The 18,748-nt window shown below is 34.3% G+C and overlaps 2 protein-coding genes across 2 annotated transcripts; both read right to left on the bottom strand.

Moving 5' to 3' along the window:
* Nucleotides 1–458: 458 nt before the first annotated feature.
* LOC131864149 (germin-like protein 8-2) lies at nucleotides 459–1,212 on the bottom strand. Its single transcript, XM_059215166.1, has 3 exons — nucleotides 1,086–1,212; nucleotides 807–991; nucleotides 459–638 (listed from the first exon to the last, which is right to left on the bottom strand). Exons 1-3 carry the CDS (start codon nucleotides 1,210–1,212, stop codon nucleotides 459–461), a joined length of 492 nt encoding a protein of 163 aa, XP_059071149.1.
* Nucleotides 1,213–17,729: 16,517 nt separating this feature from the next.
* Nucleotides 17,730–18,483, bottom strand: LOC131864148 (germin-like protein 8-2). Its single transcript, XM_059215165.1, has 3 exons — nucleotides 18,357–18,483; nucleotides 18,078–18,262; nucleotides 17,730–17,909 (listed from the first exon to the last, which is right to left on the bottom strand). Exons 1-3 carry the CDS (start codon nucleotides 18,481–18,483, stop codon nucleotides 17,730–17,732), a joined length of 492 nt encoding a protein of 163 aa, XP_059071148.1.
* Between the last annotated feature and the right edge of the window lie 265 nt (nucleotides 18,484–18,748).

Below are 18,748 nucleotides of genomic sequence, written 5' to 3'. Positions count from 1 at the left end.
TAATTATATTTCCCAATAACTATTTCCTACTTCCAAACCATTCACCTTTTATGTCAGAGCTAAAATGAGGTTAAGACTATGTTAAAGAACACCCTTGACAGATTGGCATGCAAGAATTATAGTGTTACTCATTCTATCCAAGTCAAGCACTTTGTTTGTTGTTGTTCCTGCAATATTTATGTTAAAGAATATATTGTTAACATGTTGCAAATGAATGTATACCTAATACAAGGATGCTCTTGTATAAAATATTCATAAATGCCTTCAGATGCTTCAAATTAATCCTTCATCTTTGGAATATGCGGAGGATATAGTCATGTTCAAAACAGATGCTATGAATAGCAGAAGAGGACGGCAATAACTCTAGAAAGATTGTTTTATTGAACGGCAAGGAAAAAGAATTTGGGAAAGACTTGGTCCCCTCTTGATTGTTTTGTTTGATAGAACACAGCAAATTCTTATGCGAATTTCTTCTGAATGTAATCCACAACTTCCTGTGTGATGCGGAAGGCCTTGGCCAATACGGAATCTGGGAGAGGAGGATCCGCTGCAAACAGAGAGTTGGCGATTGTCTGAACTCCCGGAAGCTGGCTGCTCAATGCAGATATGGCCACCGCATTTTCATGCCCCACATTCTGCTGGAAATGCACAAGTGCCTTTGGAAACACAAACACATCTCCCTTCTCCAACGTTTTGCTGAAAAACTTGTTGTTGGTGTCAATGAAACCCACAAGAAGCTGGCCTTCCAGTAAAACAAGAACTTCGGTGGCTCTTGGGTGTGTGTGAGGAGGATTTATTCCACCCACTGCGTAGTCGATGCGGACCAACGATATTCCCAACGTATTGAGGCCTGGTATCTGTTTAACGTTCGCCATCGTTACGTTGGAGCCCACATCATTGTCGGTGTTCCCTGCCTGCCCAAGTCCCCGGAAGAAGAAGTCGTCTGCTGAAACTTGCATTGGGTCTTTGCAAACGAACCCGTTCACCAAAACTGTTTAAAGCAAAATCAAATCAATCTATTACTAACTCGACTCGTCTAATAAGCAAATCATTACCATTGTTTATGTATAAAGTTTTTTACTCACCTTTGCTTTCCTCATCTGCAACGCAGAAATCTTGCAAGGGATCGGAATCCCCTGCCATGACCCTGTCGCTGTAACAACATATCAACAGAAAAAGTCCCAGTGTGAAGTAAATCATTCGGTTAGCCATTATAATAGAAACGCAGATAGTACAAGAGCTCAGAAGGATATGAATGTGTGTTACAAGCCCATTACAAGCTTTATATAGCCCAAACCTTATGACTAATTCATCTTCACTCCGTATATTAAATCACCAATCCTTGTAATATTATAATAATATACTTCCAGAGTTGTTGCTCTTTTCGATACGTCAGAGTAAGTCTTGCTGCAGCATATGGCTATCTCACCTGCTACCGCAGATGTATTCTCACCATTCTTTCATTATCGTTGAAATTTTCTATCTTCTGCTGCATATGCTTATCTGAAGATCAGCTTACCTCCTGCCTTAGACGTATTCTTCCTCATATTCTCGCCACCGCCATTAATTTAGTAATGTGGAAACGATTAGACTTTATTGGAGCGATGGCCTTCTTCAAAGGAACTAATATATACATTTTTCTCAGCCGTCTCAGAATTGGTAAAAGAGGCAATTTTCTTGGATGTTGACACAAACACCGTCCATGCATGCTTTATATTGCGTCTTTCTTGAAAACCTTTTTACGCTCGGGTAGGATAATCTCAGTTTTATTATAAAAATATACGTGTTATATTCGTGAGCCTTTAAAACAAAGAATAGTTCTAAATTATCATTAATATTTTTGGTTTATAATATTAAGGATTCATGTTAATTATAGAGTTTGGTTGCGAGAATTTAAATAAATAAATAAGAGAATGGGTTGTTTTGTGATTGAAAGGATGAACTTGGTGTACAAGGCAAATTCATCGTGGCATGTGCATGTATATGTTACATACTCAACGTCATAGGACTCATGCTAGACGAGGTGAGAAAAGGAATAAGACGAGTGGGCGTTATGACACTCATTTCGCACAACGTAAAACAAGAATGATAAGGTGATCGAGATTTGGAACCCTTATGCAACATGTCTCAAGGGAGGAACTCCTGAAGGCAACATTCCCTCTAATTCCTAATTGGTAGTGAACCGGTCGGGCCTCTATGGCGTGACCTAACACCTATAGCTAAGTAAACCCTAACTAAGCTAAATTATATATAAATTTAACAAATTTTAACTAATTACCAATGATATATAAAGAGATTAAATGCGGCAAACGAATAAATGATAATTTTCTATTAAATATTTTTAATAAGTAAATATACTGTTTGTTTTAACTAAATATTAGCCACAACGATAGTTTATTCTTCTGAAGAGTCCAACTCAACTAAATTAAAACGAAATAAAGAGTGAATTTTCTCAATCCTAAGCTGATATTTTACTTTCTTTTAAAACCAAATTTTTGAAATAAAAGTATACTACACTTTGATTTCAGATTTAATTTAATTAATTACCATTCACTATCAATTAGATAAATTAAATTATTTCACTTGACTAATTAATTTGAGAGGCCACATCACATTTAAACGATTCCAAGACATGTTAAATCCTAAAACCTAGCACACCAACTCCACCTAAGGTTTTTCATTTCCTAAAGTTATATTAAATTAAATTCTCTTAAAAGAATTAATTATCATGCTAAACCCGCTTAATGGGGCCTTAACCGATATGGTAACACTAGAAACCCAAACTCAAGTTTGCTGTGTGTGTGTGTTTACAAAGGTAAATATACTTTGTATAAAATATATATTTTTAAATAGGTGAACATACACATCTAATTACAAATAACTATTTTTAATTTTAAACCAAAGTTTAAGTAGAGCAAGTTTTTTTATTTTGTAGGATAACAAAGAGAACAATATTTGCGTGATAAACATCCCCTTCACTTTATTAACTAAAAATATTAAGAAAAGTGCATGAAAATTTCACACTCTTAAAGCTAATTTAATCCACTATTACTAATAACTTTAATTTGTTCATTAAGTATCAATAACTTTTAAACGTATGAAATGCAAATTATCACAAGCGCTAAGTTATTTCTTAAACAAACTCAGCCCTTAAACAATATGTATATTTTTTAGAAAAGTAAAATATAATCGCTTCTAAACACAACAACATCATCATTTATCAACTTGATATACACAACATTACAAGGGACCCATTTGATAAAATTTTTAACAACTTACTCCAACCCATTTAAAAAATGTAATAAAAATTCTAACCCAAACGTGAGAATGAATATTTTCATTCCAATGTCAAGGTAGCACCCCATTTGATTCCACAAAAAATCTTACAAAACACAATTTTTAAACAAGCCAATGGAGAGCTCACCTTCCAACATTTGGGCTTTCTCACAACCAACCCCCAAGCTAAGAGGCCCATGAGAAACTTGATTTCCCAATATAAATACTCCACGCAGATGTAAAATCCATTAAGGGAGTCCAACACCATATAATTCACATCCCTTCTAAATTATATCGAACCATTTTTCCACAGATTTTCCAAAAGAATCAAGGATACTCATACCCAAGAAATCTCCTTCTCAACGAGAAAAAATCGTTCCCTTGGAGGTTCCACATATCCCTCACCCTACACATGAGTTTCTCTGATCAACTTGGGAGAGCCTAAACCCTCACACACGTGTCATATACATAAGAAAAGACATAGAAAGATGAAATTTAAAAATCAAATCAAAAGCCTCCACTAACATATTTACAACAAAATGGAATATAGCATTCTAAAGATTGAATCATATCAAAATATTTCCTTAATAGATGAGGAGGGTTTGATAGAAATTTCTCAAAGACTCTTTTGAGTCCTTCCACAAAGCCTCCCAAAAAATCCCAAAAAGAAAGATGCAAAAAATAAAATAATAAGCCATACAAAGACTCTTAGAATGGTATATACAATATGTGTCATATGACCTCCCCTCCCCTGGTCAGGAGGTACCACATTGATCTCATTCACCTCCTCTAACCCCTTCTCACCAAAACCTAAGGGTATGTGGATATCACAAATGCTCCTACGTGTGAGAGCATTGGGATGAGAGGAATAATATTGTATACTCTTCCCCAATAGGATCCTTTGGATCCACTCATATGTGTGAGGCATGCGGAAGCACCATTCATAAAATTGTTGGAGTGGATTTGAAAGTGGTAATTTACTTACTGTCACCCGCAAGTTAGACTTTCGACACCTTTTTTCTAAGAGACTTGGACAAGATCAAATGATGGCAAAATCCCATGGACTAATTCCCAAAAAGGTACCCAACTCATAAGTGTTTCTTTATGGGCCTAAATACACTCAAAAATAGATGAAACCGACACTTTAAAATCATTCAAAAAAATGCTCAACATAACACCTATTTTTTCTATAAGGATGCCACTGGGCGCAGATACTAACTTACTCATATATAAAAACAAAACAAAAATATATTTAAAAAAAAAAATACATCACATTACAACAATTGCTAAAATCAAAGACCTTAGTCCCTATCATTAACTAAGGTCAAGGCTTCACTAAGAATTTAAAATGAATAGGATTTTCTTAGGAAACTCCAATTTCTATTAGCTATGAAAATTTCCTACACACTCAAAGAAAATAAATAAATTTCCAATATAGGTTGAAATAAAATGCACACATAATCATACATTTGATAAAAAAATAATTCTTCACGACCAACATAGTCCAATACAACATCGTACTATAACTTGATTATATTTTAATGTTTATTAACGAAATCTGACATTGATTTGTAATATAAAAAGTGTAGATAAAATTTGTTTTTGATTGGATAAGGTGGGAAGAGGGTCCCACAACCAAAGTTAGAATACTAGAATAAAGAAGTTCAATAACAAACAAGTTACTGCGCCGACACAACCGCAAAACTACCAAAATAACAAACCACGAAAAAATATTTAGACTTCATATTATGGAGGCTCATAAGAGCATTTGACTCTTTCATGACCAATTTTTGTCTTTAATTATAGCTCTCTCAAGCAGTACCCTCGTTGCTTCTTTTCACCTTCCATATTTAGTTTGATTTCTTTTTTCTTTTTGCCTTTTTTGTTCCATCCTTGACTTATGCCTATTGCGATAGTCAGTCAAAAAGATCGAGAAGTCATAGAAAAAATCCATTAGGTCCTTAATGATAGTAAGAAAATGAAAAAAATGAGTCCCCAAATTGAGAAACTCTATCGCCTAATAAATTTATTTTCTCTTTCAGTCTACCTTGTTTTACCTCCATCTCCTAAGTGTTTCAGTATGGGTCTGTGTACACTTATAAATAGATGAAACAAACACTTGAAAGTCATTCAAAAACCTACTCAGTGTGAAATCTATCTTTCCATAAGGATGCCGCTGGACGCAAATGCTAACTTACTCAAATATCAAAATAAAATAAAACTATATTTAAAACACAAAATACATCACATTACAACAATTACTAAAATCAGAGACCTTAGTCCCTATCATTAACTAAGGTCAAGGCTTCACTAGGAATTGAAAATGACTAGGATTCTCTTAGGGAACTCCAATTTATATTAGCTATGAAAATTTCCTACACGCTCAAATAAAAAAAAAAATTATTTCCAATATAAATTGAAATAAGATACACACATAATCATACATTTGATAACAATTTAATTAAAGATATGAGATTTCCACAATTCATTTGATAAAAATAAACTCGTAAACAATTTAATTCTTCACTACCAACATAGTCCAATGCAACATCATACTATGACCTGACTATATTTTAATGTTTTTTAACCACATCTAACATTGATTTGTAATATTAAAAGTGTACACAAAATTTGTTTTTGATTAGATAAGGTGGGAAGAGGGTCCCATGCCCAAAGTTAGAATATTAAAACAGAGAAGCTCAATAACAAACAAGTTATTGCACCAACACAACCCCAACACTACCAAAATAACAAACCACGAAAAACTATGTAGACTTCGTATTATGGAGGCTCATAAGAGCATCAAACTCTTTCATGACCAATTTTAGTCTTGAATTCTAGTTCTCTCAAGTAGCACCCTCTTTGCCTCTTTTCACCTTCCATATTTGGTTCAATTTCTTTTTTCTTTGTGCCTTTTTTGTTCCATCCTAGACTTATGCCTATTGCGATACTCAGCCAAATAGGTCGAGAAGTCATAGAATAAATCCATTAGGTCCTTAATGATAGCAAGAAAATGGAAAATTGAGTCCCCAAATTGAGAATCTCTATTGCCCAATAAATTTGTTTTCTCTTTCAGTCTACCTTGTTTTACCTCCATCTCATAGTCATCGTTATCCTCCTCTTCACCATGCTTAACACTCTTGTTTCTTTGTGAAGTTTAAATAAGCGGGGTGGGATCTGGTGCTATGGAAGCCAAGCTGGTTTCCAAGTCCTCCTCCTCCACGATGATAAGATACTATGATTTGGAGACGTCTTTAAGGGATAGGTCCAAAGTGAAATATTTTGTAGGTAGGTCAAATACTTGACCTTTTCTTTCCTCAACTGAGTACAATATCACTTTCAAAGTGTTAGTTATCATATATGTGTCATCGTTTTAGTTTCAAATTTCTTTGTCTTGGATATTAATTACCACAATTAATGTCGATCTCCTCTTCTTACTCTCCTTCATTACCCTTTCATTTTTTAGATTTGCCTTTTCTATTTTTTCGATTTTTAACGTGTTTTTCATTTTTATCTTTACTTCTTTCCTCAGTTTCAAATTGGTATCCCAAGAGAGATTGTAATTCTACATGCAGTCTACTGTTAACATTATCTTCTTTTGACACAATTTTTAGCTCTTTATCTCTAGGGCATTCCCTTTTTTATCTCTCTCGATATGGGAATTGCCCTTTTGGGAATTTTTAGGGAGATTGAATGCTTATGTGGAAGCAATTCCAAAACCACTAGAAATTCTAAGGGGTTTCTTGGTAATTTTGAGGGCTCTTGAAGCCATCTTTCACTTTGATCTCTTTGATACCAAAATTAGGCCAGATTAGAGCATAGGAGAGGTTGTATGCAAATAGATTTGGTGAAGGTAGTATATTAAGCCTTGATGTAGGCTAGGGATGTCCTGATATTTATGGTTTCTCTTAACCTTTCACCCCTAGCAACTGATTACAGTATCCTTTTCTATCATCTTGTAAGTTACAATAGAACTCATCCCATCCATTTTCACTTCCCTCAGGTTCTTAGAGAATGTGAACTTCTTTGAAAGAAGTAGATTGTGGCCGTTCTACATGGCCATGAATTAATTTGAAACCCCTCCAACTTCACAAATCCTTCGCATGTTGTTCTTCTTCAGAAGCTCATAGGTTGATCAACTCTAATCTTTTCTCATATCGATTTCCGTAATTTTTTATACCCACAAATCTTTTGGAAAAGTTGGACTTTCTCAAAAAAGGAAGAAGCGACACGATTAGATTACTATTAACATATTTCGAGCTTTTCCATCTTTAGAAGGATTATAATCATTGGAGGAAAACTAAGCCCAATAAGGTAATAAATATTTTCAATCTTACAACTTTAATAATCTCATCCCTTTAGTCCATTCCTTTTTGTGAATTAAAAAGTGATAGCATCCATGATCAGAGATTTTAAAACTTCAAATATGCTACATGCACTTTTATGCCAACTAGACATTTGGGATATTTCAATGACCATGCGAATCCACAGTCAAGATTTACATTCAACTTTAATCGTTCTTCATTTTATAACAGTTCTAATATTATTTCAAATGAACAAAGGTAGCTATCAAAATCCAAACCAAGTGCTCCTTTCTAGAAGCATAAACCCGACAGGGTGCTACTTCTAATAAATTTGATAATTTAATAATTCACGATATAGTTGAATTTCATGTTTATAAAGTCAAAGCATCAATTAACCCACTATAATCACATGGAAATCAAAATACCTAATTAACTATCAAAATTTTTGTCCTCATCATATGCATATATTAAAATCAAACTGCTCTACAGATGCACTCCACATTTGACATATTCTAATAACATCATCACGTGTTAATACTAATAACTTTAAAAACTTATACAGCCCTAGAATTCAATCATGGTCCAATAATGCCAATATCGAAGCCACCAAAGGGTGGGCCTCACAACTAGTAGTTTCGATTCTTGATCCGAATTTAGTCATAGCCGACTACTTAAATTCATGTAATTCAAATAATTTTTTTGATATTCGTAAATATCAGATAACTTAATAATTAAAGAAAGTTTAATCAGCAAACTAAAAAACTAAATTTTAATATATATTTTATTAATTTTTAAAGGATGAAACTACTCATTCTTATTTGACAATAGGCAAGACCGAATTTATATAGACTACCTCTCCATTCCTTTTGAAAAAAGGTAAAAACATGCATCTTATAAAAAGTTCTATTTTTCTCCAAGAAATCTCTCAAATTACCTTTTCTCTATGAGTTATTTTTCCCTAAAATTCGGTTGTTCAACTCTATCCAAATAAATTATGTACCTCACAACTATCTCATGTGAATCCTCTAAATCACCATTCCAATTCCGCAATTTTAGAATCTGCATTAGGCGACTGTGATAGTTATGAAACTACTTTTTTCTACCTCCAAAAGAGCCATCATCCTCTAGCTCCCTCGGTGGGAGGTCTTTAAATTTTGATTAATGCGAATCAATCAAACTAAATGGAGTTACTTAGAGACATCACAATCCAACTTTTTACAAATATCGTGAGAGTAGCGTGAAAAGATTAAGAGTAGCGTGTGAGATATTGAGAGAGAAAGAGAGAGCCAAGAGAGAGCAGGCCAAATAAAAGAAAGGTTCATAAAGAGAGTGGGGAATGAAAAAATACTGATGAGTCATTTAGATTCATCTCGAAACATTGCAACTGCCCTATAAAGCTAAAAAGTTGAATTTTGTTTAGAAATGCTTGCATATTTTTTTTTGTAGGATGCTATCATGATGTGCAAATGTCCGTGTGAAAAACTCGTATCTAGATAATATACGTTCAAAAATTTTGGGAGAAAAGAAAATATAGGACTAATGCAAAGGTGACATAAACCAATGTCCATGAGAAATGCGGCCTGAGCACCTTGGTAAAGAAGAAGGCTTATGTAAGTACTAAAATGAGCCTACAAAAATATTAAGCGAATGGACACCAAAGTACACACAAAACGTAGGTGAAGTTGCGAATGTATGCGATTTACGACATTACAGCCTAAAAATTTAATTATTCCTTAACATCAAATAATTCAATAATTAAAAATAAGTTTTAACAAAAAAACAATTTTCCCCCTTTTGATTTCAATAAAGCATACATATACAAATTATTATTAACAATAGACAAAACCTAGTTTCTATAGCATGCTTCACCATTTCTTTTAAAATAAATACAAGCAATGATGGATCTTATAGAAATTTCTCTTTTTCTCCTATGAATCTTTCAAATTACCTCTTACCTATAAGTATTTTTCCCTTAAAATCAAGTTGTTCAATGCTATCTATATCAATTATGCACCACACAAATATGTCATGCGAGGCCTCTAGATCAGCCTTGCGAATTCCAATTTTGTAATCTACATGATACAATTGTACAACAAGTGTGAAACTAGGCTTGTTTACCTCTAACAGAGCCCCAAATTTTTTTAGCTCCATTTGTGTGCCCCATAGGTTCTTGTTGTTGTGAATCAATCCAACCAATTGACTTGAACCCTAGAGAAAACATGGGAATTTTAACTATTAGTAACTATTAGCACGTTGTTTCCCATCCCAAAGCCATCTCCTTTATCCTCTCCTCTTGACACATGGCATGGTTGTCAATTTAAACCTCCTTGTGTGAAAGCTACCTTCTAATCGCATGGTTTCCAGGTCCACCTCTACGATATCTCCCATCTAATCCATATTGTCATTCATTAAATTCTACATGAATATGTACTCCTTTGTCAACCATGCACCTCTCATAGTCTAGGATATATCTACTCTACATCAAGATGTTCAAGATTATTCTCAAATCAATAACAATACTCTTTCATAGTGAAATTTAGTTGATAATGTTCCACCTTAATCCAAAGAATTTAGAAAGAAAATGTTGCAACACTTTATTTGTGGAAAAGTACGTAATAATTTGTGAAACCTAACAAATATCTGTCAACTATAACCTTAACATGTGCATCCATTGTGAGACACTCAAATAACATTAAGAGTTTAAAATCACATCAGATTTTTAGAAATATGTGTAACTTGTGATCACTAGATTTTGCCTAAACCCAGTATGCCATCCACTCAAATTGTTGATTGAGGAGCTCCCATAAAACTCTTATATAATTAGTAGTAATTTTACAACTTCATTGCTAAAAACTTTATCTTTGATCATTGAATTGAATGTGAATTAAGAATAGTTGAAATATAAATACATCTGAGAGAAACACATATTTAATTGGTTCTCCACCAGTTCAATTGAAATGATATATAAGACTCTATGATTTTTCTAGCAGACCATTCACATAGTAATGAGATATCTTGCAACGGTCAAGATAGAATGCAACACCACAATCTTGAAGAATGTAAAATCCTATCAAGTCTACCTCAATATAGGTGTTCAAATGAATGGATTTGGCATGATTGTTCTTTGTGAATTTGATACTAGAAAAAATTGGTATGCTCGTATTACCACCAACTTTTATAGGTATCTGTTATTGATTTCATAGAGTCCAATTGTTCAACCCACACATTCAAACATCTGCATGCCTCATGCTAGAAAATTTATCAATGAGATGACTAGTTGCACTCGAAATAATTGTATCACATTGAGATCCAAATAAATAAAGGTGGGTTCTACCAACTTCCCCTTAAAGTGTATTCATTAGAAATATATAAATTTCATGGGCTAATGATAGAAAAAGAAACAATCAACACTGGAGATGACGGTCAGAAGGGCCTCCCATTCATTGTTGTATCAAGGGTTCGTTGCCTTGTTGATATTCACATATCCCCCTACTATTACATACCAACATACACATGAGGCACAATGCATATGTAGTAATCAAAAAATGAGAATAGAACTGATTACATACAATGTGGATTCAAAATAATTAACTTTTCATTCCAAGTATACCAAATTTCTCTTGCTTGCATGCAATATCAATTGGAAATAATTGAATATTTCATTGCAAGTGTTACCAAAGAGCTCCTACTCTTCAATGCAAAACATGGTTGGTAATTTGTGTTGTAATCAGTTATACTCAACTGTTAAAATAAGAATTTGTTTTTTTCCAAAGATCTCCAATTAAATTCTAGCAATCTACTTCACATAAATTTTTTTGCATTCACAGATTCGATCATTTGAGCCAAATTCAAAAATAGATTAGAAATTATGATTTGTCTTTCTTTGTTAATCTATCACTGTACAACTACACATTTCTTTATTTACAAGTTTCAATTTGTGAAGGGTAAGGTTCACAGATTACATCTTCGTTGTGGTATTAGAATATGCCATTTCCAATCATGTGCAAATTGTTAAAGTTTCATTCTAACTACCAATCTCTATATCTAGGTTGCAAACACCACAATTTACAACATATCATTTACTTTTAACCATTGTTCATGTAACCGCTAAGCATGTCGGGGCTGCTATGTGCGATTAATAAAATTTTAGAAAATTGATATTAGACCAGACTTAAACCAAATCCTAAAAAAGTGAATTTGTTCTGTACGTATCAAATAAAAAGTACAGGCATAAAGCTTCATGGTGACATTAACTGCAATATATTTCTTCCCCAAACTATATTTTAAAAATAATATATAATTAACTCCCTTTTTTTTTTTTTTTTTTTTTTTCCTACTTTACATATCTTATTGAACGTGACATACCTGGTAGATCAACATTCGTTGCAATTCGCAGGTCCTCTAAAAATAGGACTCCAAAATCTTGTCACATTAGAAAGGTTGAAGTGGCTGTACTGAAATAATGCTTCTCATATCTACTTTCATCTGAATTTTCTCAGTTGGCTTTGCAAAAATTGAGCCAAGTCTTAGGAATTTGATAAGTCTAGCATGGGAGATGCTTGCATACTTGTGAGCTGCAAACAATTAGGAAAATGAATGTGTGAGCCTCATTTGCCAAAACTGGGAAATTATGGCTATACTCCTTTTATTTGATTATGTAAATTGGTAACAAAGATTCTCAAAATGAACAGATATTAATTCATGCATCAATGCCATTTAGATTCATTCTCATGATTTAGAAAAAATCTCAATCCCTCGCAACAAAAGGAAAAGGAACCTAAGTTCCTAGCTCTTCCTTAAAGATAACAACTAGGCCTTTTCTTATTCCTAATGTCATTGGCATTGGTTAATGTTATGATCTTGTTTCCTCCATTTTGATATTTAACTTAATTTACGGGATGGTATAATTCAACATGCCACGGAAACCAATATTTATTTAAGTACAAAATATTGCATATTACGTTGATATAAATGTGGTACTACTGAAGCCAACATTGATATGAAGGAATTTTTTTTTGGTTCTATCTTCATATTTCACTTCTCTTGAAATTGTGTACATTCTCTCATAAATACCAACAATGCTATCCTCGCACCCTTTTATGTTCCATACAATAATGTGATTCCTCTAAATCCACAAGACCAATAGTGCCACAAAGAGTATAATGATTCTTGTGGCTCATGTAACTATTTGGTGGTCCTTGAGGTGTTATTTACCTTCCGAATGGGCTTCGGGCAGTTCCCTCTGTGTATCGGTCTTGAAACACATGATGTTTTTGGTCTGCTTGTTTGGTTTCTTGCGAGTTGGGCTGTTTTGGAGTGCTGTTTTTTTCGGGTCCGTGGGATTCTCTGTGGAAGGTTCCCTTCTATTGAGGGGGAGATGGATGTAGTTGGAGTTGACTTGTCTCCTATTGAGGTGGAGTATGATGTTTTTGGTGTTTCCTGGAAGTGTCGTTGGGGTGTTGATGGGGCCCCTCTTCTTGGCTGTAAGGATGTTGATGCCGATCTTCTTGCTGACTCTTGTGTGTCTCCTATAGAGGTGGAGAGTTGGTTGTTGGGCAAGTTTCTCTCAGTATGGCATATTTTAAAGCATATGGTTTTTGGAGCCATGATAAAACCCACGGTGGTTGAGGGAGCTCAGAAAAACCCCATGTTTTTTGTTTCTTGTAGGGACAGGTTGGATGCTAGCAGTTTTCAAGGGCCAAGTTTGGCCAATGTTGGTTTTTGGTTAGCATTGGTCTTTGTGGCTTTATGTGGTCCTACGAATCTATTACAAGTTGAGGGAGCCTAGGAAAACGCTTCTAGTTGGCCGAGGGTGCCAGAAAAACCCTCGTTCTCTGTTTTTTGAGATGTTTTGTTTGTTGTTTTCGAGCTTATGGTTGTGCCATCCTGTTTTGTGATGTTCATATTTTGATTGGTGGATGCCCGTAAGTCTAGAAGGTTTCAGGTCCTTTTTAAAACCTGTTGTCCACTGTCAGGTAGTCTGGTCCATTTCTCAATGCAAACCCTCTGTTTGTAAAGGGGTTTGGGGCCCCTTCAAAACTTGTTTTATCCTAATAAAAAAATGCTGAAAAGGTGAGGTGCTTAGTCCATTATCATCTCAGAAGTTTTACAAGCCAAATGCTTAATGACCTTTCAAATACATTTTGGACCTTTTCTAGAACGCTCACAATTCACTAGCTTGCATTATAAGGAAGACTCGCTTAATCCACATGCTTGACTATTGCAACAATCATCTTCTACATGTCACCAATATGAGAATAGATGTTTCAATGAAATTATTTATTTGGACATGACCTGAACGGGTATATGTATAATTACAAGTGCGTGATTAAGTTGCATCTAGAGGAATTAAAACACATCTAACACACAATAACTAAAGTAATATCAATCTAAGATCTCTCCAGACTGTTCATCTTTTTGTCTTGTATGGGGCTCATCTAGTTGTAGAGAAAATTATTTACACATCCCCATCTTTTGTAGATCAAGTTCATATGTAGGCGAACCAGTCAAGCATGATGAAGATTTCGAATATTGGTCTTAATAATAGCAACTTTATATGTTTTCATTCATTATCCTTGTTTATCTTCATTTCCTCTACTATTATAAAGTGCTTGTCAAATCATATTGTTTGGAGTATGCGAAATATATTATGTAGCCAAGGATATGATATTATAATGTATGTTATTCAATGCATATGCCAACATGTGGTACACATACCTTAAATTAGTTATAATTGGTCATAAGCTATATTAGATAATTAGGAGGCCTAGATGAATTTAGTGGTTTACACCTCAGTTATATTGCTAGGAGTTCTAGATATAGGACACGATTGTCATTGCAAAGACATGTGTTGAATACGACATTGCATTTGGAGTCTCTTGGAGATATAGTATGTAGCGAATTCTTCCATAAGGAATATTATAAACTGTTATCGGACCTCAAGGCATTATTCTATTTTTGTATATCAATTAAGAAGGTCAACATGTGAAGCTCATATCTCTCTCGATTTGACAAAAGAAAATTATAATTCATAGAGGCTTTTAATCAAGAACTTGTCCAGTCTATTACAATATTGATTTTTAGCATATTTGAGGTAGCTATTGTGAACTTAGGGGTTCCACAAAATTCACTCTTAGTGTTGCAAAACAGTGATCGTTGTTTTTATTTATTCTAGGTGGTTAAACAAGGGCACATTGATCCACCAGAAGTCTAGATTTGAATTCATTTTGAGTAACTCATTACAATTTTAGGGGTTTTCATAAATTTTCTCCTCAGTCAGTTAGCACATGATTTTCTTATATTTTTATATTTTTCGAAAGGTTGTAAAAATTTATCACTAGTTTATATTTTTCGATTTGAGGGTGAAAAAATTATGAAATGATTGACTCAAATTTGTGTCAACAATATGGATAGAGCATGTTCTATTGAAATATATTTCCTTAAAACCCTATTTTTAATGGGGATTCCTGATTTTAGTGCAAGTGGAGATATATTAGAATGATGGAACCAATATAAAAGATCTTACGATGCAAATTATGGAACCGGTATGTGATCTAGATAGATCGTCAAGCTAAAACCAAAGGAATGATCACCTATGGATGACTCGGTGATAGGAAATGACATCATATTTGTAAAGACTTGCAACAATAGATTATTGACCTGAATTAGTTGTATTGTATTGACCTAAAACCTCTTCAATGACAAATTTGTGAGTCAAATAAATCTATTGGTTATCTAGAGTTCTATATCATTTAATGTAAATTGTCTCTTTTACATTTTTTAAATTTGGATATCTAAGGTCACATATGGCTCAACTCGATGCAACATGTCCGCTATTGTTTTGTCCTTTCCTTTGAAGATCTACCTCAATTCTAGAATTTGCAATCACTCTCTTTTATTTGGATGCATGTTATTAAGACCACTTACTCAAATAATGAACAATAACTCAAGTTCTTGCAAAACATAAAAAATATCGGAGATATTGCTCACCATTGGGTCATGCATTTTGTCTACATTTTCCAATATTTTGGATTTTCCCAACTTGAATCTTGTACATAAATAACCAAAGCCACATTATTCTATTTTGGTGTAGCATTAACCACAATGACCTTGAGAGAGAACCCTAGGTTTAGTGAATGTCATGAATTATTTGTGCTAGTGAACCACCACTATTTGCAGGACTCATATGATTGACGTGCGAATCTTTCATAGAGAGACGAGAAACCCGGTGAATAAATAGATTCCTCGTGGAACATGATCAAGTAATTACTTATACCTCATTGACTCCCTATTTGCGTAGGCAAGGGATCACATATGTGGCATTAGACATGCTAAAGAAAAGATCATAAGCACAATCTATCAGAGCAATGTGTCATCTTACAATAGCCTTATTTGTTATCTATGTGAACAATGTAGAATGGGCTTGATAATTAATATATTGATCGATACAGTTGGAGATGGATGCAAGCGCAATGAAACTTCTCATATTACTAGATTATTTGAGGTATAGACATCCAAGGCATGACGGAAGAGGCTTTTAAGCTTCACAATGAACTGATCGCTAGAGGGGCTATATATGAAGCTTTATTCATTTGAACCCCTAAAAATACATAGGAAAAATAGAAGATTATAAAATTGACATATCTCACCGATAATGTATCAGTTATATCTATTATCTTATTCTTCATTACAGTGTAATTGACAACTTCTCAATATGACGACACTTTTATCTTCCTCATATCAATTAGCAAATGGCTTCAATATGAAAATATCCTCCGCCTTCACATATTTCTCAAACTTACACCTGCATATCCATGGATCCAAGGAGCTCCTTTATGCACCTCTTAGGCTTGCAACAATAATATTTTTCCCGCATGAAACATACATGGCCTACGGCAACAATATTTTCCTATCCTATTGTGCTTATTCACATATGCAGATTTGCATTTGCTTTGATAGGAAACCTATGGTTAAATTATTGGTTATCATATTTGATGATCTATAGAAATGCTTATACAAGGAGGAAATGGTTTGAGGAATTTTTTTTGTAACCGAACTGATAGTTTATGATTGAACAAGGTAATATATTGCTAAATTTTTCAACTAATCATATTTTTAATATTACATACAAAGTTTTTAAAATCAACATGAGCATTATCCTTTTTCCCTTTAGTATTTAGATCTTCATACATAACATCCACATTGACATATTTATTATAACGTAGGAATGAATTAGGGGAGATTTAGAAAAGCTTATTTTGGGAAGCCATAAATTAATTACCCTCATAATTAACACCATGTAAATGAATTGTGTTATTATCAATAATCTATCTTCACTGTCTTAGATTTTCCATGTCATTCCAACTTATTAGAAATGTTTAATACAAGAGGCCCCTCAATCATAACCCTTATGTAGGTAGATTGATGTAAGAATAGGTGTAATATGTGTCAAGGTTATCATATTATCCCCGATAAAATATTGCGATATTGGATGCAATGGATATTCTAGTTCTATGGATTTTCTTGGAATTTAGACATAATGAAACCGTATTGCATTCCATCGAAGGTATACTATATTTATTAGAGCAATCATTCTTATCTTGAGGAGAGTCCCTAACCTTCTGGAATGACTTCTTTGATGGGGAGTCTTGAAGCATTGGATGATTGTGAGGGTGATTTGAAGAACAACTACTAATTATATTTCCCAATAACTATTTCCTACTTCCAAACCATTCACCTTTTATGTCAGAGCTAAAATGAGGTTAAGACTATGTTAAAGAACACCCTTGACAGATTGGCATGCAAGAATTATAGTGTTACTCATTCTATCCAAGTCAAGCACTTTGTTTGTTGTTGTTCCTGCAATATTTATGTTAAAGAATATATTGTTAACATGTTGCAAATGAATGTATACCTAATACAAGGATGCTCTTGTATAAAATATTCATAAATGCCTTCAGATGCTTCAAATTAATCCTTCATCTTTGGAATATGCGGAGGATATAGTCATGTTCAAAACAGATGCTATGAATAGCAGAAGAGGACGGCAATAACTCTAGAAAGATTGTTTTATTGAACGGCAAGGAAAAAGAATTTGGGAAAGACTTGGTCCCCTCTTGATTGTTTTGTTTGATAGAACACAGCAAATTCTTATGCGAATTTCTTCTGAATGTAATCCACAACTTCCTGTGTGATGCGGAAGGCCTTGGCCAATACGGAATCTGGGAGAGGAGGATCCGCTGCAAACAGAGAGTTGGCGATTGTCTGAACTCCCGGAAGCTGGCTGCTCAATGCAGATATGGCCACCGCATTTTCATGCCCCACATTCTGCTGGAAATGCACAAGTGCCTTTGGAAACACAAACACATCTCCCTTCTCCAACGTTTTGCTGAAAAACTTGTTGTTGGTGTCAATGAAACCCACAAGAAGCTGGCCTTCCAGTAAAACAAGAACTTCGGTGGCTCTTGGGTGTGTGTGAGGAGGATTTATTCCACCCACTGCGTAGTCGATGCGGACCAACGATATTCCCAACGTATTGAGGCCTGGTATCTGTTTAACGTTCGCCATCGTTACGTTGGAGCCCACATCATTGTCGGTGTTCCCTGCCTGCCCAAGTCCCCGGAAGAAGAAGTCGTCTGCTGAAACTTGCATTGGGTCTTTGCAAACGAACCCGTTCACCAAAACTGTTTAAAGCAAAATCAAATCAATCTATTACTAACTCGACTCGTCTAATAAGCAAATCATTACCATTGTTTATGTATAAAGTTTTTTACTCACCTTTGCTTTCCTCATCTGCAACGCAGAAATCTTGCAAGGGATCGGAATCCCCTGCCATGACCCTGTCGCTGTAACAACATATCAACAGAAAAAGTCCCAGTGTGAAGTAAATCATTCGGTTAGCCATTATAATAGAAACGCAGATAGTACAAGAGCTCAGAAGGATATGAATGTGTGTTACAAGCCCATTACAAGCTTTATATAGCCCAAACCTTATGACTAATTCATCTTCACTCCGTATATTAAATCACCAATCCTTGTAATATTATAATAATATACTTCCAGAGTTGTTGCTCTTTTCGATACGTCAGAGTAAGTCTTGCTGCAGCATATGGCTATCTCACCTGCTACCGCAGATGTATTCTCACCATTCTTTCATTATCGTTGAAATT

This window comes from Cryptomeria japonica, unplaced genomic scaffold (assembly GCF_030272615.1).
Source record: "Cryptomeria japonica unplaced genomic scaffold, Sugi_1.0 HiC_scaffold_77, whole genome shotgun sequence".
In the NCBI taxonomy this organism is placed as follows: domain Eukaryota; kingdom Viridiplantae; phylum Streptophyta; class Pinopsida; order Cupressales; family Cupressaceae; genus Cryptomeria; species Cryptomeria japonica.
Note: the sequence above shows the minus strand (reverse complement) of the source record. Positions and strands in the feature narration are given on the sequence as shown.

Coding starts and splice junctions, on each gene's coding strand:
- LOC131864149 (XM_059215166.1), bottom strand. CDS start 1,212: ATGGCTAACCGAATGATTTACTTCACACTGGGACTTTTTCTGTTGATA. Junction 992..1,085: donor TGCAGATGAGGAAAGCAAAG/GTGAGTAAAAAA, acceptor TGCTTTAAACAG/TTTTGGTGAACGGGTTCGTT. Junction 639..806: donor TGGTCCGCATCGACTACGCA/GTGGGTGGAATA, acceptor GTGCATTTCCAG/CAGAATGTGGGGCATGAAAA.
- LOC131864148 (XM_059215165.1), bottom strand. CDS start 18,483: ATGGCTAACCGAATGATTTACTTCACACTGGGACTTTTTCTGTTGATA. Junction 18,263..18,356: donor TGCAGATGAGGAAAGCAAAG/GTGAGTAAAAAA, acceptor TGCTTTAAACAG/TTTTGGTGAACGGGTTCGTT. Junction 17,910..18,077: donor TGGTCCGCATCGACTACGCA/GTGGGTGGAATA, acceptor GTGCATTTCCAG/CAGAATGTGGGGCATGAAAA.